Consider the following 24,035-nt stretch of genomic DNA (forward strand, 5'->3'; position numbering starts at 1 on the left):
TCTAACTTCATGACTCCAGTTTCAGATACTACACATTTATAATATAAAGAGTTTGTTTATTTTTTTTTTCCTTCCCATCCAGCGTGCTTTCCCGGCAGGATGCCCAGATCTGATGATTTGCCTATTGTATACAGAGAGTTGACTCTTACCATGAATCAATAAGACCCGCTGATTCTGCTAAGAGCTAATTTGAGATTCATCTGTTCATTCGAAACGACAAAGTCCAATCAAACTGTACAGACAAAACATTGTAGGGTAATACAATATCCTTGTCCCTAAGCAGGAAGAGACAAGCCAGGGCGCCTCCGGACTAGGAGAAAGGGACCTCTGATCAAAGGGAGCCGGTGACTTGCTTGGATGTGTGTCAGCGCCACCGTCCCCCAGGGCTGTGACCTTACTCATTCATCAACGTTGGAAAAAGGTCCCCACACTTGGGAGGACAAGGAGCGGGCATAACCTGTGCCGGAGGGGATTAAGAAGTTTTTCTTTTTAACTTTTAGGAGCCTCCCCAATGCCCCACAAAGGGAGGGGGCGGAAGGCAGATGAGAGGGGAATAGTTTCTGCTCACATCCAGGAGCTGCTTGGGATCCTAGGCCTTCTGCAAAGAGCAAGCAAGCGTGCATCTGGAGGTGCTGGTTCTCCAACCCAGACTCTCCGAAAGGGTGGGGTTCGCTGTAATATTATTGATCCAGCTCCTGCTGTGCGTCCTGGGTGCTCCCAGGACCCACAGTCGTCCTCTGCTTCTGCCCACCTGGCCATCTTCGTTGGTTGAATTCTGCTTGTCTTCCAGGTTCCAGCTCCAAGCTCACCTTCTCCAGGAAGCCCTCCAGGCTGGGCCCTGGCCATGTGCCCCCAGGGCACCCTCCCATTGCCTTCTAAATATCTCTCAGGTGATACTAACCTGGTTGTTGTGTCTCCTGCCCTTTGTTTAGCCCAGGGCCAAGGCCAGCGGGCACTAGTAAGACTTTGTGAAATGAAGGAAGGAAAATCAAATAAATACAGCCAGCGTCGGAGTTGGTACAGGGATGGAGGCTTTCTGGTAGGCAGACCCAGGTTCTTTCCGGAATATTCCGTATTCTCCTTGGAATTTCAAAGGAGTTTCTTCACTGACTTAGTGCCAATTTTTTTTTGTTTTTCAGGTCACAATCTATAGAGTGGCATCTCTTTAGTGACTCGCACTTTGATTTTATAAACAGAACTTGTTTCTAGAACACTTTAGGAACCAAATAAAGGTTTTGCTTTGAATAAATAAATCAGGTCCATGCTTAGGAAATTATTCTTGTGTTTTACCAACACAAGAATTTAACCATATTGTAAACAAATAAAAGATTCACAAATCACTTGGTTGTAATACAGTGCTTTTGAAGATAAGACCTAAAACATCCCTCTCATTCACTACTAAATGTCTACTGCTTTGGGGAGTTACAGGCTTTTCTCGAATGCTTTATTCTTAGCTTGTAACCAAAATCCATCTTGTAGCCTCCCCCAGGCAAAACTCGCCCCCACCACCCCAACGTGATCTGTGTGTTTGGTCTAGCCCTGGGTGGGTGGGGGTGGGGGTGGGGGTGGGGGTGGGGGTGGGCCCACCGGGTGGGCCCACCCACCCCTCGTCGTTCCCCTTGAGGGCTGGGCCTCCAGCCCGGTTGGCTGATTGCCAAGTTAATCCCTCTGTACCTCTGTTCTGGAGACTTCCCTCCCCACCTCATCCTAGAATCCCCCCCCCCCCGCCAATGGTGCTCGGGGCCTCGTGCACGTCATCCTAGAACCCTGACCGCCAGCCTCTCGCCTGTCCTCCTGTAAGGACACATAGGCAGACATCCTTTTCCTCCGCCACGGCCCAGCATGGGGTCCCTGGTATGATGCCATGTTTCAAGGAATAATCGGACTCAGGAGTCTGGATGACCTTCTCGGGGTGGGTGCGCTGCCCAGGCCGAGGAGGCGGCCTAAGCCGCCCTGTTCACTTCCCCAGGCGGCTGCGTCTTGGTCCCCATCTCTGCTCTGCTCCCCGGTTCCAGGGACGCACTGCTCCCCACGTCTTCTGGCTGGTCCTGGAGGCCTGGCTGCTGCCGTGGTGTTCTGTCACTCACTTCTTTACTTTCATCTGGTGTATCAACTTTGGTGGCTCCCTGGGCTCTTCTTGTCCCTGAGTCTAGGCCTCCTGTGTGATGGTGGCCTGTCCTGATCCTCATGGCTGGGTTGGGCACAGCATTCGAAGGCCCTGGAGAAATCTCCCTCATTCCCATCTCACTGTCCTAAATGTGCGTGATGAACACGCACACACACGCGCACACACACACACAAAACCATATTCACTGTGTTGCCACACTGCCACAAATGATTCCCACATGTGTGTATGCATGCAGCACACGTGTGTATTTACAAAATGTGTGCACTCACACACACACATGCACACTCATGCTCTTCCCTACACGCACACTCAGAGACATGCACACCCACATGAATGTGGGCTTGCACCTACTGTGTGCAGTCACACACTCAGGTGTGTACCCAGCAGACACGTGCACATTCTCTGCCCCAGCTGCTCCCCTCCCCAGCGTAGCTCTGGCTGCCTCTGCTCTGCAGGATGTGAGCAGCTGCCTCCCTGCACCATCCACCAGGATCCGGTGTTGGTTAGAGCTAGAGTCTTCCCTGAATCCTCTTATACCTCTCCGTGTGCCTGGGAGGGCAACCACTGGAGGTCAAGGTGGCCTTTCTCCAAACCTTGGAGATGACCATCTTTAAAGAAAGGTGGGCAGAGCTGGGTGGGTGGAGGAGAGAGGAAGGTCACCTAACAGCCTGTGGGTGAACTTACAGTGGTTAGTGGTGACCTGTTGGTGCTAGTTCTTTCAAAAGAACAAAGGGACAAAGATCAGGTGGTGCCTGGGTGGGTGTGGAAGAGCCCTCTGCCCTTGGGTCCTCTCTGCATCTCTGGAACCCCCACATTCCTCAACTCAATGTTAGATCTTCCCATGGCATCTCTCCCCAGAACCCGCCAATTAGCAGAGGAGCCAGAAGCCTTTTCTGTTCTGGTGTCCACTGTCTGGCCACCTCTTCCTGCTGGGCTCCCTCCTCGTGCTTTGCCAGAGGGGTGCTCCAGGGGCTTCTTCCTCTGTGTGCCCTGGTACTTTCCTTTTTCTGATGACACCTGGTCCCCTCCAGTACTGTCCTACAAACCCACCTCCTGAAGCCACCTTCTCTTGTGGCCCGCCCACCCCCTTTCTTGTTTCCCAAGGTTCTCTTTTAAGTTTTAAAAGTTCTTCATTTTTCTTTATTTACATTTATTTTTAATCAGCACATAATTGTACCTATTTATTGGGGTGCAGTGTGCTGTTTGGACACATGTGCAGTGTGGAAAGACCAGATGAGGGTAGCCGCCATATTCATCACCTCCACGTTTCTCATTTCCTGTGGTAAGAACATTCAAAATCCTGTCTTCTGGGTATTTTGAAATCTGCAGCAAATTATTGTTAACTGACATCGCCCCACGCTGCTGTGCAACACCAGCCTCACATCTCACTGTGACTTTGTTCCTGATCACTCGTCTCTCTCTCTCCCTCCCCGCCCCTTCCCTGGTAGCTACTATTCTTTCTATTTCTATGAGGTCAGCTTGTTGAGCTTCCACAAATGCTTGTGAACATGCAGTATTTAGCTTATTTAAGGAAAGGAAATCAGCACGTAGAGGAGATGCCAGCACTCCCGTGTTTACTGTGGCACTGGCCACAGCTGGGGAATCAACCAAGGTGTCCATCGACAGATGAATGAGTAAGGAAAAGGTATATGTACATATCAGGACACGACTTGACCATAAGAAGAATGGACTTCTGTCATTGGTGGCAATAGGCATGAACCCGGGGGACGTTGTATTAAGTGAAATAAGACTTGCTCCTCTTTTGAAGCCTGTAGGGCCAAGGAAAAGCTATTTTTCATCCATCCTGGGGCCCTTCCCTTTGTTTCCAGTTAGAAATTAACCCAGAGCTTCGCGTTTACCTCCCATGCGGAGGAACTCTTCAGATTACAAGACTGAAGGAAGAGCCTCCTAGTTCTCTCTCCCCTCTGCAGAGTGGTCGATTGGGAGATTGGTGTGACACGGGCGCTCCTCTCAGCCCCTATCACCGAGCGTGCACTAGTCTGCCATCCCTGCCTTCTGTCCCACAGAGCAAATCTGACACATAACAGAGCCAAAGATTTTACCCTTGGGATGGAGCTAGAGGAAATACCACACTTTCCACTTGGACCGCAGCAGGTTTTCTGATGGAGCAGTTTTCTGGATAATAGAGTCCTGCTAGTATTTTCTAAAGGTATCTTGTAATACACTAACACCGAAACATGATGAATAACTTCCTTTTGTATTCAAGATGTCTCTTATTACGTGATCCCTTGGGATCATTTGATGATTGTTGAATAGCTGGGCAGAGGGTCTGGGTGGCCCACTGTGCTGAAGAGACTTAGGTAATAACTTCAGGCACTAAGGATGCCCCACGGTGGACAGCCTAGGGGCAGCTGGTGGTAGCCACAGCATTCTTCATCTGAATTTCTTACAAAAGGGAAAAAATTCTAAAAGCTACTTTAAAAACATTTGTAGTCGTGGAGGTGGAGATAAAGCAAGCAAAGGAGGCAGGTCGAGTGCTTCTTTGATTGCCCTTTCCTATAAACTAGCCTCAGGCAGTCAGACAGGTGATGGGAAACCTTAGACTCCTGGACACAGTGTGATTGGGTAAGTGCCCTGGTTACCAGGGCTTGCTTTCTCCACTTTTTCCTAGGGGTTGGGGTTGGTTACTTTGGGAAGCTGAGTGGGAAGGTAGTGGCTTTGAACTGATTTTATTTTTCTCATTTTTGCCTAATAATCATGTTTTTATACATCCTCCCCTGGTTTACGACCTTTCCTGGATTTTAAAAATGGGTGCTTTTCCTGTTGTTGCTGCCTTATCTCTTCTTTTGAGTTTCCCATTCATACCATTCTCCTGATCATTGTTCTGGTTCTCTGGACTTTTTGCCGGCCCCAGAATGACCCAGCTGACTTTTATTATTCTTGGCAATTACTTGCGTTTACCTATTCTCTTTAAGATGTTTTTCTCCTCCCTGTTTGTTTTGAAACAATTTTTCCTTGTGACTTAGTGTGCCTTCTATTCTTCCCAGGCAAAGAGGTTAAATTTCACTCAAAACACACTGTAGTCTCTCTTCAGACTTAAACAGGGCTGCTGCTATATAATCAGTTTTCACAGAATTACAGTTTGGGCCGACACTCTTGTGTGTGTGTGTGTGTGTGTGTGTGTGTGTGTGTGTTTTAAAGTTACTGTTTGAGTAGAAGCCAGGCTTCTATCATGTCTTAATTATCTTTGGGAAAGAGGAAGCATGCTCATGAACCTCTCATATTATTAATTAATTAATTAATTAATTTATTTATTTGGTACCAGGGATTGAACCCTGGGGCTTTTAGCCACCAAGCCACAACCCCAACCCTTTTTAAATATTTTACTGGAGGCAGGGTCTCGCTGAGTTGCTTATGGCCTTACTAAGTTGCTAAGGCCATCCTCCTGCCTCAACCTCCGGAACTGCTGGGATTACAGGCGTGAGCCACCATGTCCAGCTCTCATATTATTTTATTATGAAATTATTTTTTCCTTAATAATACAGTACTAGTTGGAGAAGACACATCGGCCTTGATTGGATTCTTTGATGACTCTGGATGCTCTAGATGTCACCTGAGAAAGCTGGTAGGAAGAGAGGCGCTGGGTGGCTTTAATCACAACTTCTAGAGGTATGGCCTCACGGGGGCTACGGTTTGAGACCCTGCTATGACAGCATTTCCCTGAGTGGTTCATTTACGTCCAATTTAAGTGGCCGTTGAAGGACTGGGATCAGATTTCTAGCAAGTGTATCAGACTCAGACTCCAGAAATGCTTTATTACAAACTTCTAGTCAAGAGAAAGATCACTTTCCACCAGAAACATTGTCCAGTGACTGAGGGGGCCACTTTTATTCTGCCTTGACAAATTTGAATGACATTATTTCATGAAACATGAGGGTATGTGGAAAATAGTATTTTGAAAATTAAATTCTGCTAAGAGCAGATAATCTAAATATGATGGTGTAGCTTCATGAATAATAGCAATAGTCCTCTGATGATTTCATTCCATTCCTAAAATTATGTATCTCTGTTTTCCAACCCACCCTCCACCACATTCTAGGGGGCAAGGTCTTCCTATTGGAAAAAGGAATAGGGGTCACTTTATATTTGGGTCACATTGTATTTGGACATTTGTGACACCTTTTAAAGGCAGCCGTGGTTTTGATGTACACTGTGTACTGTTTTCCTTGAAGCTGGTGAAGGTCCTTTCCACTTGTGAGTGCATTTAGATGGGAATAATCCATTATAATCCTGAGCCGGGCATTTTTAACAGAGATCTTTCCTCTCATCCACGTATCCAACCCAAGGCCGCCTTCCAATTTCAAATTCATTGGACACTTTGTAGAGCTTAACTTTTTTCTCCGTTTGACTCCTTAAATCCTCTTCCTGTCTTGAAATCCCACCCTTGGTGGTTCCTTCCAGAACAGCCTGGCCAGCTGCTGTCCTGCCTCCCTGACTGTGGATGGCCCTGCCCTCCTGGTCACCTGTGGTTCTTGGTCCTTTTTCTCTCACTCTTTCTCCTCTTCCTGGGCAACCACAAGTCCTTTCAAAACTTCAGCTTCTACCCATATGAAGGTTGGAAATTGGTATTTGGCAGGCCGCATCTTGCCTGCGAGGTTGGCTCACATAGTGTTGTTGTTGTTTTAAATGTGAGTTTGTTGCCAAGATTTAAAAATTGAAACCAAATCCACAAATCTGGCTTCTCTTTTAAAGTGGGATAAGCTGGCAGTACTGGGAGCAGCCTTTGAGCAACTGTCCCTATTAAATGGGACACCGTTTGTCCTGTTTACCACAGACAGCCCTAGTTACTATTCTCTTTGGTTTCTAGACATTGAAGCCACATATCAGCTGCCATTTTCATTTTATCATGATTATGATACTCAGTTCCATACAACAGAGATAAGAAGAAAAGGAGTCTCCCCCCCCAACCCCTGTCTCACTATTCAAATGTAAAAACAAAAGCTGGACCAAGAGTGGACTGTTTCAAAACAATGGGGAAAGAGAATGTGTGCGTATGTGTGTTATGCAAGAGAAAAATATTCTTACATCATTAACATTCAGGGTGTGTCCAGAGTTGGTAGGCTACAGTTTAAGGTGCCAGAGTTTATAATTGACATAGATTTTTTTTTTTTTTTTTGGTACCAGGATTGAACTCAGAGGTTCTTACCTACTGAGCCACACCCCAGCCCTTTTCATTTTTAAATTTTGAGACAGGGTCTTGCTAAATTGCCGAGGCTGGCCTTGAACTTGCAATCCTCCTGCCTCAGTTTCCCCAATAGCTGGGATTATAGGTGTGGGCCCCAGCTCTGATGAACAATCTTTATTCTGTCTGCAAACTCAGTTGCCTTTGACCATGTCAGGTTTGACATATCCTCAGGCACAACACCAGGGATTAGAGCGATGATCTCTCTGGACTCCATTATTCTGCCCGTGCTAATATCGACTTGCTAAATAGATTAATATTAATCTAGTTTCACTCGCCAATTTGCCTGACACTTAGGCTCTAATCAGGGAGGTTGTCATACTGATAAGTCAGCTTTCTATTATTATTTTTATTATTGTGATGATGATGATGATGATGATGTACCTGCTTCTCCAAATTTATTCCTGCCTCTGGCTAAGGTTGCTCACTGTCCCAAACCCATGGCACGTTTTTATTCCCGACTGCTCAGAGAGCCTCTGTCTGGAATGGTGCCTGGAATGGTGCATTCTGGTTTCTACTCATTCTGGTTGTATTTAGCTTCCAGGTTCTAGTTGAGGCCCTACTTCTGGAAACTTCATGATTTCTTTTATGCTCCTGTCCTCTCTGAAATCCTTTAGCTTTTGTAGTCAGTGGCAATGAATTGTGTCATGTCTTATAAATATTTACCTGAGTGAGTGAGTTTTGGCAGAAAGCTTTATGGGTTGGTTGGAAGGGACCCTAAAAGAGTTCATTGCCCTTCAGAAGCGAAATGTCTTTCCACTATTTCAAATGCTTATCTGAAATATTGTGTGGTTTTGTTTATTTCAGAGACTTGAAGATAGAAAATTTGCTTCTAGATGAAGACAATAATATCAAGCTGATTGGTATGGCTTTTTTTTTTTAAGCAACATTATCTTTTAAGGGTTGTGTTGTGAATTCTCAACTTTGAAAATTATCCATGTTCTTCTATGTGTAATCCCTAGGCAAGAATTCTAGATTACCTTCTTTTATGTTTAATATTTAATAATAGTTTTGAAAATGAAAATTGATTTTATAGTAATTCAATAATTCATTTAAATAATAGTTTAAACATAATTAGTAAGATAAAAATACTGTAATTTGTGTTGTGAAAATGAATTTCGTCGTCGTCCCAAATAAGTATTTGTTGGCCATGTGTTTCTTTGGATTATTAAAAGTTCAGCCCCTCCTGAAATTGAGACGGAGCTGAACTTTTATGAATGTTATTTTTATTCAGATTAATAAGCAAGCATCTTGAAAACAGGTGAAAGGGGGCTGGGGTTGTAGCTCAGTGGCAGAGCGCTTGCCTCGCATGTGTGAGGCACTAGGTTCGATCCTCAGTACCACATAAAAATAGATAAATAAAATAAAGATATTGTGCCCATCTACAACTAAAAAAAATTTTTAAAAAATTAAAATTAGTTTGGCTCAGAAATATAGCCTATGACTTTGCCATGTTTCATTCCACTTTTCATTGAATCTAGGGATTTCCAAGATAAGCAGAGGTGAAACTTGCTTCTCTTTTGATATAATCTTTATCCAAGCCTCCAAGCCCCATGAGACAGTGGTGGCCATGCAGATGGATGATTAGAATCTGTACCAATTGCAAGGAGACGCCAGGACAGTGCGGGTCAGCACTGGTTCATAATTCAGGATCCACAAGGGAATTTGCTCTGTTGCTCCTTCTCTAGAAGAATCAAGGCACTTTTGTTTGTTTGTTTAGGTGGTTTGCTGGTGTGGTTGCTCTTGTTTACTTTTGCACCCAGATGTTAGCACCGTCTTTTTTCCTCTGTTTTCTCTTTTCCCACCTCAAGTAATTTCGCCCACCCCAATGGCTTGAAAAAGCTTTATGTTAAGAGGAAAGAGAAGGATCGATAGAACTTTGTGAATTTTGGTATTTTTGTACCTAAGATTTTTGTTAAGCAAATGTTGAAAATCATCTCAAGACTCTCCAAAATATATCACTGAAAGGACTTGTTAGATACCTTGGGATCACAGCCAGCTCCAACAGAAGCAGGCAGAGGCTGCAGGGACTCCAGCCCCCTTGGCTGGGTGATTGAGCACCATTGATAGCGGTTGATGGATATACCCATTATTAGGAGATTAACAGTTAAAAGGAAACCAATCCTTTTTCCCCCAAAGCATTTGAAAGCATCTATTCTTAGCAGATTCATAAACCATCCTAAGGATTTTCATTTTGTTGTTTTATTATTGCATTTAATTTTCCTGAGAACCAAACAGAAACAGTAAAATAAGACAAGGCCAAATGTCTGCAGGATGTTGTTCTGATCCTGCTCTTGGGGACCCTCAGCCCTAAACAAAGGACCCTCCTGGAGGGAGGTAAGCAATGGAGGAAAGAAGATTTTTAAAAAGGTTTTCTGGAAGGCTGACCTGTATTTTGGAAAATGTGGAGGTGAGAGTACAGAGTTATTGTAACAGCAGAGATTGTGAAGAAAACAGGCTTGGTAAATGCTGGATTTAGATTACAGTAAAAGATTGAGTCACTTCCACTGGGCACTGCTGGGCATCACGTACACCAGGCTGGTGAACCAAGTGAGGAGCGGTCTACCTGTGGGTAGTTTCCAGATCCCAATTGAACACTGCTTGTTCTGTGTCTTTCCTTCACTTTGCCCCCTCTTTCTTCTCCTCATGTAATAGCCCTAGATGACCATGTAAAATAAAAAAACACCCCGTGAGATAAGCAATGTTGAAAAGCACAGACCTTTTTATTGATTAGAAGGTTGCTCTGATGTTTCTGGAAGAACCAATCAGCGTAAATTGCAAATGCATTTACAAGTAGCTTGCAGATTGGCTGAATAATAAAACCTCTTAGAGGAAACCTGTACAGTAATATGAAGCAATTATGTACCTAAATTAGAGCCGGCAGTTCCCATTTTAGTGGGTTGCTTTTTGGAGACCAGGAACTGCTTTACTCGGATCCTTCAGAGGTATCACCTCTCCGCTGGCAACCACTGGATGGGAACTAAAGCATGTATTCCAGATCATTGGAATAAACAAAAATAAAGTGAATATGGTTTTCCAGATCTCATCTGTCTGTTTTTGCGATCTGTTTGGTTGGGCAGCAGTCCCAACCAAAAATGGTTGTATTTACAGCTAGAGAAAAGGAAGTGACATGCAGAAAATGGAAGTGAGGTGTGAGAGCCTGATTGGTTGCAGAGCTCGCAACTGTCTTACCTGAACATGGCTTGAACAGTTGGCGGCTTGTGAGTGGCTAAGACTCAGATCCTTTGTAGAAGAGTAGGTTGTAGTTTGTTTACACGTCTTTAGGTTACACCTCACTATCTACAGGAAGCCTTTAGGCCAAACTTAAAATATGCGCACAGGATGCTTTAAGCCAAACTTAATTCAGCTCAACAGGAGGAAATAGGCCCAGTGCTTGGAAGAATGGCCAGATGTTAGAAGCCATGTTTCCAGCATGGCTAGAAAGGAGGCTTTGAAAAGTGGGTCTCCCTGTTAGAACTCTTCCATTAGCTCCCAGTTCTCCCATGATCAGCTAAAGAGCCCTGATGTTCACCTATAAATGAAAGAGACGTTGGGGCAGCTGGAAATTGCATTCTGTTCAGCACAATCTGCACTTCCGCCCTCCTGAGGGAAGAAGGCCCAGGGTCTTGTGGATTTTCTTGCCTCTGGGTTGGGCAATGCAGATCAAAGTCTCCCCGGCTGCCTTTTTGTGTCTGAAAGCCCTTTGAACCTCTTTCCTTCAAAGGAATTACCTGCTTGTTTTTCAAAGGTGATTATAGCTATTATCATTTCCTCTTGGTAGTTGGTAAGTTTCTCTTTCTTTGAAAGAATTTGGTTTAAATAAATCTAGTTAAGCCATGTTTCAAATTAACTAGAATTATCAGGAGTAGCATTTAATTTAATCAGGACTTTTCCCCCTTCCAAAAAAAAAAAAAAAGCAGCCTGATGTTTGTGAGTTTAGTTTAATCTCAAAATGGGGAGCCACGGCTGGGAACAGTTTTGTACATATTTCAAAGCAGCATTCACTTGGGTGCTCTTTTGAGATTCATTTTGCAGTTCTCAGGAAAACGAGTGATAATTGGCTTATGTATTTACCAAATCTAATTGAGGCAGACCTGGGTGACATTACCGGGAGGCGGACTTCTCTTTAGCTTCACGATTCTAATTATAGGCATATGTGTAAAATTCTAATAATTTCAGTTACAAATGTGAAACACGCTGGCTGTTCCTCTGCAATGCATTTCAGTTAAATCAACTTTTAGCCAGACCAACACAAGTCACTTAAAGGGCAGGTTCTGTTCCTTCCCGCGACTCCCCAAACCCTCTGCTAATTTATCTTCTTGAAACTGCTTAAGATAAAGCCAGACTTTTAACTTGCCTGGACCATGCAGGGTGATCTGGTCTCTTATCTGGTCTTTCCCACCCTTTTTTATGTTCCCAGATCAGGGGTGTTAAGAAGTGAACTGAATGAAGGAGGCAGCCTTTTGCTCCGGGAACCCTGCTGATTAGAAACCCAGGCTTTTGCTTTAATCTCTGAGATTTAGGGAGAGATTCTCTGAGTCACCTATGATGAGATTGGGCCTTTAATGTAACAGTTCATGAAGCTTTCCTTAAAATGTCACCCCCAGTAAGAAGACTACCGTCTTTATTCTGTGGTGGCATTTCTATACTAGATGCCCTTTGGCAATGAAAGAATCCTCCGGTGCTAAACACGAAAAATACTTACTCTTCTTGCCTGGCATGGTGGTGCATGCCTGTAATCCCAGCAACTCTGGAGGCTGAGACAGGAGGATTGCATGTTTGAGGCTAGTAGCTTCAGCACTAACCCCATCCCAAAATAAAAAATAAAAAGGGCTGGGGATGTAGTTCAGGAATAAAGTGCCCCTAGATTCAATCCCCAGTACCAAAAAACCAAACCAAAACAAAAAGAGAACAAAAATACAAAACAAAACAAAAAACACGCTTCTACTGTTTCAGAGATATTATAGTCTAGGACACCAGGGTCTGAAAACAGGGTCTATCAGGTTCTTTGTAATAGACCGCTCCTCCTAAGATGGGAACCCAGGGACCCTCCATGCCTCCTGAGGGGCTTTTCTGTCTGTGGTGTCTCCTGGTGTTGTTGGGGCTGCTGGAAAAGGAAGTGGGGCAGGATGTGGGTGGGGGTGGGAAGACCAAGGGAGCAAAGAAAGGCAGAAGGAGGAGGGTAAGACAGAAAACTCAAACTGGAGCCAGATGACACCAAAGACCTAAGTGTTCAAACAAGCAGCCTCCCTGGCTGGTTGCTTGGCCAATTCCTGTTGTACGTTCTTCCTCTGTGGGAGCCAGGGGATGGTCTCCAGGGCCTTTCAGAGTTTTGGAGCCCTGATGGGATGGAGTTCTTTCTACAAAGGCTATTTCATTGCACAGCGGAATTCAGTGGCAGCTGGGGGACTTTTTAGTCATGTCATCTTGATCCACAGTGTGGGGGGGATCTTGGTGGGCTCCCCTGTGCTGAGTCTCCTTTCCAGAGCCTTCCTACGGCTTTCTTCATCGCCGTGCTTTTTGCCGGTGGAGGCGCGTTGTGGCATGTAGGGGGAACACAGGCATGAAACTCGGTGCCAGTTGAGAAAGTACCAGGGTTTTGTTCCAGACCCAGAGCCAGTCTCCAGTGGAGCCCTGCAGCCTGCAGTCCTGTGTCTGGGGGGGGGGGGGTAGGGCCGAAATATTTAGACTGAAGTTCAAAGGAGGAACCGTGATCTTAATTCTGAGATCAAAACAAAGATTGAGGAAAGATCAGGCGAGGGCATGACACTAACAGCTCTCTAATTACCTGGCAGTTGTCTATCTTGAAGATCAAAAGTCAACAAGGCTCAGAAGGCGTAATAGACCCAGAGTTGCTTCAGTTGCCCTGGGCTTGCCTCAGCTCGGCCCAGTTCCCCACCTCATCCAAGAACAAAGCCATGCCGCGGGAGGTCACTGGGTCTAGTTTGCATCACATCTGGACAGCATCCTTTTCCCGGCCAACGTGGAGTGCTGGCTTAATTGCTGGCTCCATTTTTTTTTTCTCTTCAGATCCCTGTAGGTGCCACATACATTAGGGAGGAATTTGCAAAAAGACTTATGAAATGAAACATTCCGCTGAAGTCAGCCGTCAATGGCGGGATCGCATCTCGCTTCCTGCCTTAGTCCTAGAAAGCACACCTCTGCTTTCCCCGATGACTCATTTACAAGACTTGTTGGAAATATGTTTTGGTTCCACACGCTGTGAACTGTATCTGGATTTTATGGTAGGAAGGGTGGAAAATGTTCAGCTCAGCAAGGGAACCGCCACCTGACGCTCCTTTGCCCTGAGTCTCCTTATCCAGAGGTTGTGGTGTGTGTGCAGCTGCCGGTTTTCCTTGTGGGATGCTAAATGACATGTTAGCCTCAGAGATTGTTTCCTTTCCTGCTATTTATTCAATTATTCCCCCCCCCCCCATGTTCACATTTTGCTAATGCAGAGGCGATTCTATCCTCTCTTCTTTGCAGACTTTGGCTTGAGCAACTGCGCGGGGATCCTGGGCTACTCCGACCCGTTCAGCACGCAGTGTGGCAGCCCCGCCTACGCCGCACCAGAACTGCTGGCCAGGAAGAAATACGGCCCCAAAATCGACGTCTGGTCCATGTGAGTGATGGAGCGTGTACAAGTCAGTGTTCCCTCCTGCTGTCTCTGCTGCTCCCTCTCCGATGAGATGATTCTTTCGTATTTGCTGAGAATGTGTTTAGGAAAGGTTCTGGAACATGTCATCAATGATTCTTTGGAACCTGGCTTTCCTTCTCTGTTCCTTCTAGTCTTTTCTGCATAAACTGTCAGAATGGCCAATACCTAAATTCGTTAAGATGCTGCGGGGAGAAGAAAACCAGGTCCTGCACTCACGGACCTCACACTCTGGTTGCACGAGCCACTTAGGTCCTGCTTAAGATCCGGCTGTGACTTTCCGAGCATAAAGCCTCATCTCACTTCTGCCTGCTTCTCTGGCCTCTCTGAGCCCTACCTCGCCCTCCACCCAGGATTCCTCAGACATTCCACCACCCTTTCACCTTGTCCACCTCTGGGGTTTGCACCTGCTATTTCCTGTGCCTAATCTGCTGTTCCTAGCTCTTCAAATGGCCCACCTGTCCCTGCATTCCAGCCATAATCCAACATCCCCCCCTGCCACACTCTCTAGCACCCTGCTGGAGGACCCCGGGCTCTCCTCACCCTGTTCATTTCCTCTTTGACACCTGTCCCTGCCTGTCATTTCCTGTTGGACAATGAAGGTCTGTCTCCGCCAGTCAGAGGGGACGGTTCTGGAACTCTTTATGCTCAGTAGAAGACTGTGGAGGGGAGAGTTTGTAAATGAGTAAATAAATAGATGGGACTCTGGGAACCTGAGATTCCAGCAGAGCCTCCAAGGGTGTCATGTGACTGGGGACAGGGAGACCTGATGACCAAAGAGAAAGAGAGGTTGGTAGGTTAGGGAGCAGGGGACCTAAGGGGACGGTCCCTGCTATGTGGTCTCTAATCCTCAGACTGAAGAGGCTCAGCCTGAGGAAGGGGGCCTTTTCTAGACCGTGTCAGGTGAAGCAGGCATCTCCCCCAAGTCTAAAATGCGAGCAGGAGGAAGGGCCGCAGGAGGCACCCAGGCTGGGCCTCCCGACGAGAGGCACAGCAGGCTTTGTGCTCAGCCTGGGACTTCTGTCTCCTCCGCTCACTGCGACATGGGAGTGAATCAGTTATCTGTCTGGAGGGAGACAACGGGAGATGAAAAGCCCCAGCGGCAGAAAGGTCAGACTTTGTTCTTGCTCCTCCTGCCAGGTGGCTTGACCAGGGAAAAGAGTTCATTTTTAGTAACCACAGACACTGTGTTTCTCTGCTTCAGGCCCCATGATTAAAAGAAAGCAGCCTGCTCCCCCGTGAAGGCTCTTTCCAACCCTCGTGGCCCCTTGCCACCTTCTCTGTCTCTGTCCATTACGCAGAAACAGTGACTCTACCTAGAAGGAATGGTGGCATCCGCTGAGAGGGACAGAGATGATACCAGACCCGGATGCCTGGACGCTCTGGGGTCTGTTGCTTCCAGCCAGGGAGCAGCTCACTTCCCTCCCCAACCCTGGCTCCTGGCATGGTGGGGTCACTCCTGGGGCAGCTGGACATTTCCGAGTTCCCCCTGCTTTATTGCATTGTTTTTCCTCCAAGAAGGTGGCGTGCAGCTGCAGGTGCTCAGAAAAGCTCTAAGAGGTCACATTCTTAGTCCTGGTGAAATACAGTCATGGATGCAAAAGTCCTAGACAAGTGGCAAAATACCATGTGGTTTTCCAGTTCGTGGAGGCACATACAAAAGCAGAAAATATGTAGAACTGCATTTATGTGAGAGGGCAAACTCAAGGGCACGAGACCTTTCCAGGTGAATCTCTCATGTTTGCTAATGTCCCATTTGGCCAAGCCAGTTGCATGAGTAGGCTTTAAGTCAGGAGGAGAGGTAGACCTCACCCCTTGTTGAGGTGTGGCCAAAAACTATAGCTTTGCATGTGTGTGTGTGTGTGTGTGTGTGTGTGTGTGTGTGTGTGTGTGCCTGCACTGTAAACACTTGCCTACCTCTATGAACTGAGTTGTACCCTCTACTCCCAATTTATATACTGAACCCATAACCCTCAATGTGGTGATATTGGAGATGGGGCCCTACATAGTTAATTAGCTTTAGATGAGGTCATAAGGTGGGGCACCATGATGGAATTAGTCTTTATAAGAGACACCAGAGAGCTTCTATTCTCTGTGCCTTGTGAGGGGACAGAAAGCTAGGAAGACCATTCTCACAAGAATCCAGCAGACTAGGAAGAGGGTTCTTTCCAGAACCCAACCTTGCTGGTACCCTGATCTTGTGCTGATAGCTTCCAGAATTGTGAGAAAACAGATGTCTGTTGTTTGAGCTAGCCAACCTGTGGCATTTTGTTATAGCAGCCTGTGTTAGTCAGCTTTTTATACTATAACAAAATATCTGAGATCATTAACTTATAAAGAGGAAAGGTTTAATTTGGCTCACATTTTTGGAGGCTCCAGGCTATGATTGATGGGCTCTGTTGGGCAGTAGCGATGCAGCCGATTACTATGGGTATGTGGCAGAGCAAGACTGCTGACTTCATAAGCCAGGGAGCAAAGAGAAAAGAGGAAGGGATAGAGTCTCACAGTCTTTTTCAAGGATGTACCCGCAATGACATTAGTACCTCCTCAAGGTCACCTCCCAATAATCCTACCCTGGGGACCAAATGTTTAGCACATGGACATTTGGAGGACATTTATTCAAACCATAATATCATCCAAGCTATCTGAGGTAGCTACTTGCTTGTGAGTCTTAACTGTATACAAATACAATGTGTCAGGTGGAGCAGAGGAGCAAATACAGGTGTACTTCTGGGGTGAGTCAAGAAAGCATCAGGGGAGGCTTCATCTGCCTCTGCGGGATGAGTGGAGCTGGCCAGGTGGAGAAGGAGAGAGGATGCCTTCCAAGTAGAGGGTACAGCATGTGCAAAGGCTAGGAGGTATGGGACATCCGACTACCAGTGCGCTTCATCTTGGTGAGAATCAGGACTTCAGAGCTTCTTTAAGAGATTGATTTTCCACTGCCTTAGGGTATTGTGTCTGAGATACAGGTTAGGCTTACCATTTGGTGCCCATAGCTTTGCCAACAGAATTGCAAATGGAAAACCCAAAGAGAATTTAATTTAAAAGCCTATTTAAGACAAAAGCAAAAATGGAGCCAATTTTCTCCCTGGGTTAGACTCTGTTGTTATGAAATATCTTCTCTTTTCATTGCTCTGAAACAACAACAGAATGAAGAGTTCCCTTCCAAGATCAAAATTCCCCTGTACAGAGGTTTTAGATTCTAGTGGCTGACAGGAACTTATTCTAAGACCTAAGTGGAACACTGACTCAGGAGGAAAACCAGCCTGCTATGCCAGGGAACCTTGGGAAGCTCTTTCCCACACGTAGGGTCCCTGGAACACTTCTAGTGAAACAGGAGTTAACTGGGGAAATGGAAATGTGCTCTTCCTTAGAGATTTTCCATTATTTTCAGGACCATAAAAAATATCCTTAAAATTACTCACTTTTTTCCTTTACTTCGGATGACTAAAATACATACACACACACATACACACACACACACATATACACTGTCTAAAATCTCCATTGAACTTTGAGACTTTACCCACAAAACCAAGATGTTCATACTGGTGCATCAAATCTTTACTGTTGCTAATTGATCCTTTTCTAGAATGGTATATATGCTAATTAAAAAAAAAATTAATGCAGATATACTTTTTGGTTGAAAAGAATCAAAATCAACTTTGTGTTAGGAATATTACAAGGCTTGTTTAAGAACATCTGTCAGCCTCTTAGGGTAAGGACAATGGACTGTCAGAGTTCTGTCCCAAAGAATGGAGACTGCAACCTTTCATACATCGGAGCTGCTCTTTGCTGTCCTGGGGGGTTTCTGGAATGGGTGGAACATTGTGTGAAGGCAGAGTGCCTCATGGAGAGTCATGCATGGCACACCCAAGTCACCTCCTTCGTTTACTGAATTTATTTTCGCTGAGTGAGAAAAAAAATCTCTGCCAGTCTCCCACGTCTTTGAGTAGATACATTGACCGAGAGGCGCCATCTTGTTTGTTCCCAGGTCTCCCATTTCCATGAGAACTGGACACCCAGGATGCAGAGTGAGAGAATTTGTTTCAGGCCTCAGACTCAGTGCTTGGTAAAAGTACTATCAGATACCACCAGCTATTAGCAGGAATCAGGTGTAGAAGGATTTTTTTCCTCCCCTCACACTCCCTCAAAATGAAGGATGACTGGAGAAGGAGGTGGAAAGAGACTTATGCTGCTTTTGGAAAGTTCAGGGCTTTTGACTTTTAAAAGTTATAAAAAGTCTGAAAGCTTTTGAGCTTTCAAAGTTATAAAACCCAAGCCTCCCCTCCCTTTTGGCAGCTTACATGAGCATTTCAAATAGAAGAAGTGAAGGGGGAAAGAAATGGAAACACAAGTCTTGAAACCCACAAGAAAATCCATAGAGCATTTATGGAGCAGGATTGAAGAGTGAGATTATCTAAAGAGATGGATCTGTTCCTCTTCTTATAAGACCTTAAATTGAAAGTTGTATTATTGAAAATTGATAGTGAAAAATGGAAGGATATTGCTTTCAGGTGGAGTATATTCTCATTTTTCCAAGGAGGTTCCTTCCTGGAAGACTCACAGAAGCAAGGTGTATGTATCTGGGAGCTTCTCTTAGCTGCACTCCAGCTCTCTCTGGGTGGTTGTTGAGACTCCTTTCTGTGTACCCTGTGAGGACACAGGATCTGTTCCTTCCAGTGCATTGCAGCCAGTTGCTGTGTCCCTTGCATCTTGGTAAAGTTTCTGGAGACTTCTTCAGGGAGCAGCGAGTCTATGTCTTTCCTCTCTGGGATGGCAGTTTTACCCCAGATTTTCCTTCAGGAAATGTCTTTCTGTCTCAACTAAACACTAGGACCAACTATTTAGCTTTTGACTTAACTTCAAATACTCCACATTTGTGCTTCATGGGCCCCTTTCCTTCCTTCAGTCCCTTAACCTCACTCTTTCTTTCTCCTTCAACATCAGAGGATTCCACTGTCCAGTCTTCTTTGGGTTTTTTCCCATCCAACAATGACTCACCGATATTTCCTTCTGCTTGGAAACATGCTAGTAGCATTAGCTGGTTGATCTCCCTCATTCCTATCTCTAATTATTCCTTTCTTTAAAACTGTCTTCAATTCTTAGGAGTCCCATGTCTGCCACAGAGAACCTAGGAAGCCCCTGAGCCGTATTTCAAAGACCCATCAGGAAATTCTTAACATGTTTGGAAACTCCTCCTAATTCCATGGGATTACAGAGGTTTATCAACTGCATTCCATGTTTCCCCTTAGTATTTCTGCACACTTGTCAAACGTCAAAGGGACTACATTTCTCTTTATCCAGACATGAAACATGTTTGAAACTCCAGGGGAGAGGAATTCAGATGCCCAGTCTGGTGGTTTCTTTTTTGACATCTGGAGCTTTCTGACTACTAATGTAGGTTTCCATTATTATTTGACTACAGGACACAAATATAATGTTTCCTGTTGTTTTTTAAAAGATTTTTTTAAAAATGAAGCCACAGATCACATGTACTGAGCACTTAATTTTTACCAGGCTCAGCGTTTGGTTCTCTCTCTGTGGTTTCCTTTGTTTGACCTCCATTTGACCTGGGAGGTAGGTGCCATTGTTATTCCCATATTTTAAATGAAAGACTCTGGGATCAGAAAGTTCTTTAAGGATATGTGATGATTGACTCCTCTAAGAGAAGTGGAATTCTAGTGTCCACTTGGTAATCAAGTGTTTCTATAGAAACCACTTGCTGGACCCTGGTTGGACCATGGAGCTCCCTGGAGCCATCTTTTAAGACAGCATCTGTCATCTTTATCTGTGGCCCAAGCCAGACAACAGAGAGGCAAAGACAACTGTCGTAGGCAATGACTGGAGATTTCAGTCATCAAGGAGGCAATCAGTTTGGCACCTCCAGGTCTCCTTAAAGAAACTTTCATAGAGCTTTAGAGTGGGCCCCATATACTCCCCAAACCCCTTCAACTGGGTACCAGCCCCCTGGCCACAGCATCCTGCAGGTTGGATCCACTCCACCCATGACAGGAAGACAAAGGGCGTATAAAAGGTCTTCAAACTTGAGTAGTGCACACTCTTTTTAAAGGAATAACATTCTTGATCATCTCACCTGTTGACTTAGGTTATTTTTATTTAAATGTTACTTACAAGTTCATGAATCCAAAATCAAACTCCTCTGCCCAAACCAAAATTTACAAGTTAAATTGACCAGACTAAAAGGACCCCCAAGTTTTCCAAATAAGCAACACTAATGAGACGCAGTGGCGGATGGTCCGTGGAGCTGAGTTGTTGAGTGCAGTCTCCCTGCTGGGCCTCAGTTCTCTGCCACTTTTCATCTTCCGATGGCTTTCAAACTGAGTGTGCAACAGAAACACCTGGAAGGTTACACCACAAGATCTTGCTGATGTTGCAGAAGTGGGAGACACCCTTTGGGAACCACTGCACTGTTCCAGCTGCCAGGAATATATATATCTTTTCCACAGATATAAGCTCAGAAGCTTCACTTCTGCTCTGTTCCCATTAGGCTGTGACCATGAAAGGGACATGTCTTGGTAAAAATCGTGAGTCTTTAAACAGCCTTGCCAAAGCAGCACTGAAATTCTGTGTATAGGGGAGGGTCTTGGTTATGTGATGGTCCTGATGGTGCCCTCGTTCTGGTTTACAAAATGTGTGTGTGTGTGTGTGTGTGTGTGTGTGTGTGTACGCGCACGTGTACATCATCAAAAAGAAAATCAAAATAAGGAACTGTTGAACCCTAGAGAACATACCTGTGTACCTCAATTTCAGAAGCACTGCATGGGTGGGACATTATAAGACACTGATCTAAGTACCACCAGCCTCTTTAGCTTTAGTGTGAAGGTTGGAGACGAGATGCACGCAAGTGAGCAGGGGTAGAATCCTTTAAAAACATTTCTATTTTATTTTTATTTTTTGCCCTTAAGTTCAATTCAATCAAATTCTGTTTCCATATTAGGAATTTGTTCTATAGCATGAAAACTTTAAAATTCATTAAGTACATGAACCAGCTGGTGTGTTTTCAGGGCAGAGAGCCAGGTAGTTGATGGGACTCTAAGCCATGGCACATGAAGCACAGGCAAAGGGCCTGGGGAGGGGAGGTCCTGATTCCAGCTTTCAAACGTGTCAAGTGCTGACCACGGAAGAGCAGCTGATCTTGTTCCAGAACTGAAGCATGGGAGATGTCAACCTTGGCCGAGTGTTGGAAGCTCTTCCTCCTGCAGAGCTGTCCTAAGTGGATCAGGATGCCTTAGGGAGGGTGGGTGCTTGCCCTTGAGGCTGTTCAGTGCTTCCCATCAATTTCCTGGGGTGTGCTAGAGGGTTACGTCCATTAAAGCCTCTTCATATTTATAAATTTTAGAATTTTTCTGCTAAGTTTTTTCTCTTATCAAAATCTCCAAAAATCCTTCAAGGTAAAGGTGTTTGGTTTTATCTCAAACCTATCTTAAATGCAGCATTGTATAGTAGGTTCTCGAACATGTTTCCAACCCTAACGCTCCTTCCCTCCACACCGCCAAAATTGCTCTCTCAGCCTCCTCCGTAGTCCCTCTGCGGCCACCGTAGCTGGTGTTCCATGATGGCGGTTTTGCGTGTCCCCTTCAGATGCTGCTGATTTGCTTTCTCTGTCTATTCTGTGCCATTGCTTTCATTCCGACATCAATGGTGATCACCGCCTCTGCGGCCAGTCTCCTGCTCCCCATTCTGAACCCCTTTAATCCATTTACAGGAGAGGGCTACTCCCCACTTTGGTCCTCATTTGTGTTCATTTCGCATCTGTCCATATCCTGGGCAGTGAGATTTGTTGAACCCACAGTGAGAATTGCAGCTGTAAATAGCTGCCTTGTCTGTTCTTATCTCCATTTCTTGATTTATGCCATTCCTCTCCCCCTCTTCACCTCCAGCCAGCCAGAGATATTTACAAGTAGAAGCTCGTACCCTCAGTACTCACCACCCGGGAGACCTCCCTGTCTTCCCATGCCTGTGGGTCTGTCCTTCCTCTCCCTTCATTGAATTGCTGCTAGTGGCCGTCAAAAGCAGCTCAGTTCAGCATTTTCTTACTTCCTGTGCACTTGAAAGGATGTGCTTAGTTATCTGTGTATCCAAGTGCCTGCTTCTCCCCAACCCCAAATCCAAGATGGCAACATCCTTCTCGGGTACCTATAACCCTGTGTGGGCAGAGAGGCATTCGGCAGGAATTTGAGGAATGAACATTTGTGTAACTGTCTCCCTCACTCCGCTGTGAGTTCAGAGCAGGAACTGCCTTTTACTGTGTGTCTGAAATTTGAGAATGATTTCTAATCAGAGCCCGTGGGCTCCGGTACCTGTCATTATCTGGAATGCCGTAATTCAGAGGCGCCTCTGTGGAATGAGGCCTCCAGGGTCTTAATTTCAATCAGTCTCATCGGATTTGTTTTGACTGGCAATCCTACTGCCTGTTTTTAAAACATATTCCCCTGGGTGCTTTTGAACGGTGGAGACCTCTTGGCAGGCAGGCATTTCATCCCCTTCAGGAAATCTCATCAAAATGATATTAGGCTTGCACATCAGGAAGATAGAAACCCTCTGAGAAGATGTTGCTGTTCTCTAGATTGGCTGTGGATATCAGCAGTTAGACCTACTCAGAAGGTATTTTAACTGTAGCTGAGGTTTGGGGCCAGCGCTGGGTGACAGGGTCTTACAATAAGGAATAAAATAAGAATGGGGGTGGAAAGGAGTTTCCTCTAGTGAGAAACCAAAGAAAAATTCAAGAGAAGAGCCACACACTGGTTTTCCAAGGGCTGATGGTTAACCTGGTTTCAAAGGCCTGGTTGGTAATCTGGTGAGCTCATGGATCGGGGTGCTCACAGGCAGGTCTTGCCCTGGATGTTTTGGTCTGCCTGGCCACTTGTAGATTCCACCTTGTAAAGCACACTTGAACAATTGCATCCTGGCAGGACCACTTCTGAAATGCTTGAGACCTGAATTTGGGGGATTTGGGATATTTTCCAGATTTTAGAATCTTTGCATGTACATAATGAGATATGTGGGGGACAAGGCCCGAGTCAAATCACTGAATGGATGTTTCGTGTCCACTGAAGGTAACTATGCCACACGTGTAGTGAACCTGTGTTCTGATTGACCTGTCACATGAGATCAGAGGTAGGGTTTCCACCTGTGGTGGCAAATTGAGGCTCGGTAAAGTTTCTGAGTTTGGAGAATTTGGTGGTGGGGGTTCCCATTAGGGATGCTCAACCCATTCATGTCAGAGAGTAGAGAGGGATGTGGTTTCCCCTCCTGAGGAGGCAGGTCTGGAAGTTCTTTACGCTCCTGCTCGTCTCTGGAGTCCTGTCCTCCCCAGAGCCCTTCAGTGTGGGTGCTTGGACGTGGTGCTGCGGGTTCTAGAAAGATGACCGGGAAGGAGAACTGTGGAAGCAACAGCATAGAAGCGTGGACTAAGCCTGTGTCCTCTTTGTCCTCCTCACCAGGGGCCTCTCCCTGGCCTCACGCTTTGGTGTCTCTTTTCAGAGGTGTGAACATGTACGCCATGTTGACGGGGACCCTGCCTTTCACGGTGGAGCCGTTCAGCCTGAGGGCTTTGTACCAGAAGATGGTGGACAAGGAGATGAACCCCCTCCCCACCCAGCTCTCCACAGGTAACTCACCTGCGGCTCTGGATTCAGGGTTGCAGGACCTTGGTTCTGACTGGCCTGAGTCCATTGGTGAAGCGGCATTGTGTCTTGCAGGGGTGCTGTCATGGCTGTCCCGGGCGTGTGTCTTCCCACTGTTTAGTCCCAGGGGAGGCTGGGGTTCCCCTCTCTGAGCAGCCCGTCTTCTCACCTCACCTGTATCCTCTCCATTTCCGTTAGAATTCCAAAGCCCTAACTCCTTCCTTCTAAACAAGACACACATATCCAAAGAATCTTCTGTTCTCCACTTGGAAAGTAATTGCAGGCTTCGTTGTTTTAAAACTCTCCATGTCATCACGTTGGCTTGAAGAAGAGGGTCTGTCATCGTCCCGTTTCTATTATGTTTTCCACAGTCCGTTCTTGGTTTCAGTCACGTTGTTT

General features: G+C 45.7%; 1 protein-coding gene across 1 annotated transcript in view; it reads left to right on the forward strand.

The window, feature by feature from the left end:
- The window catches only part of HUNK (hormonally up-regulated Neu-associated kinase), a 100,359-nt gene that overhangs the window by 44,369 nt on the left and 31,955 nt on the right, over positions 1–24,035 (forward strand). The window contains exons 3-5 of the mRNA XM_081302283.1: positions 8,139–8,194; positions 13,818–13,953; positions 23,494–23,621. Coding sequence (XP_081158409.1) covers positions 8,139–8,194; positions 13,818–13,953; positions 23,494–23,621 — 320 coding nt within the window. The remainder of the gene's footprint in view (positions 1–8,138; positions 8,195–13,817; positions 13,954–23,493; positions 23,622–24,035) is intronic.

This window comes from Spermophilus citellus (genome assembly GCF_964194105.1).
Source record: "Spermophilus citellus genome assembly, chromosome: 7".
NCBI lineage: Eukaryota > Metazoa > Chordata > Mammalia > Rodentia > Sciuridae > Spermophilus > Spermophilus citellus.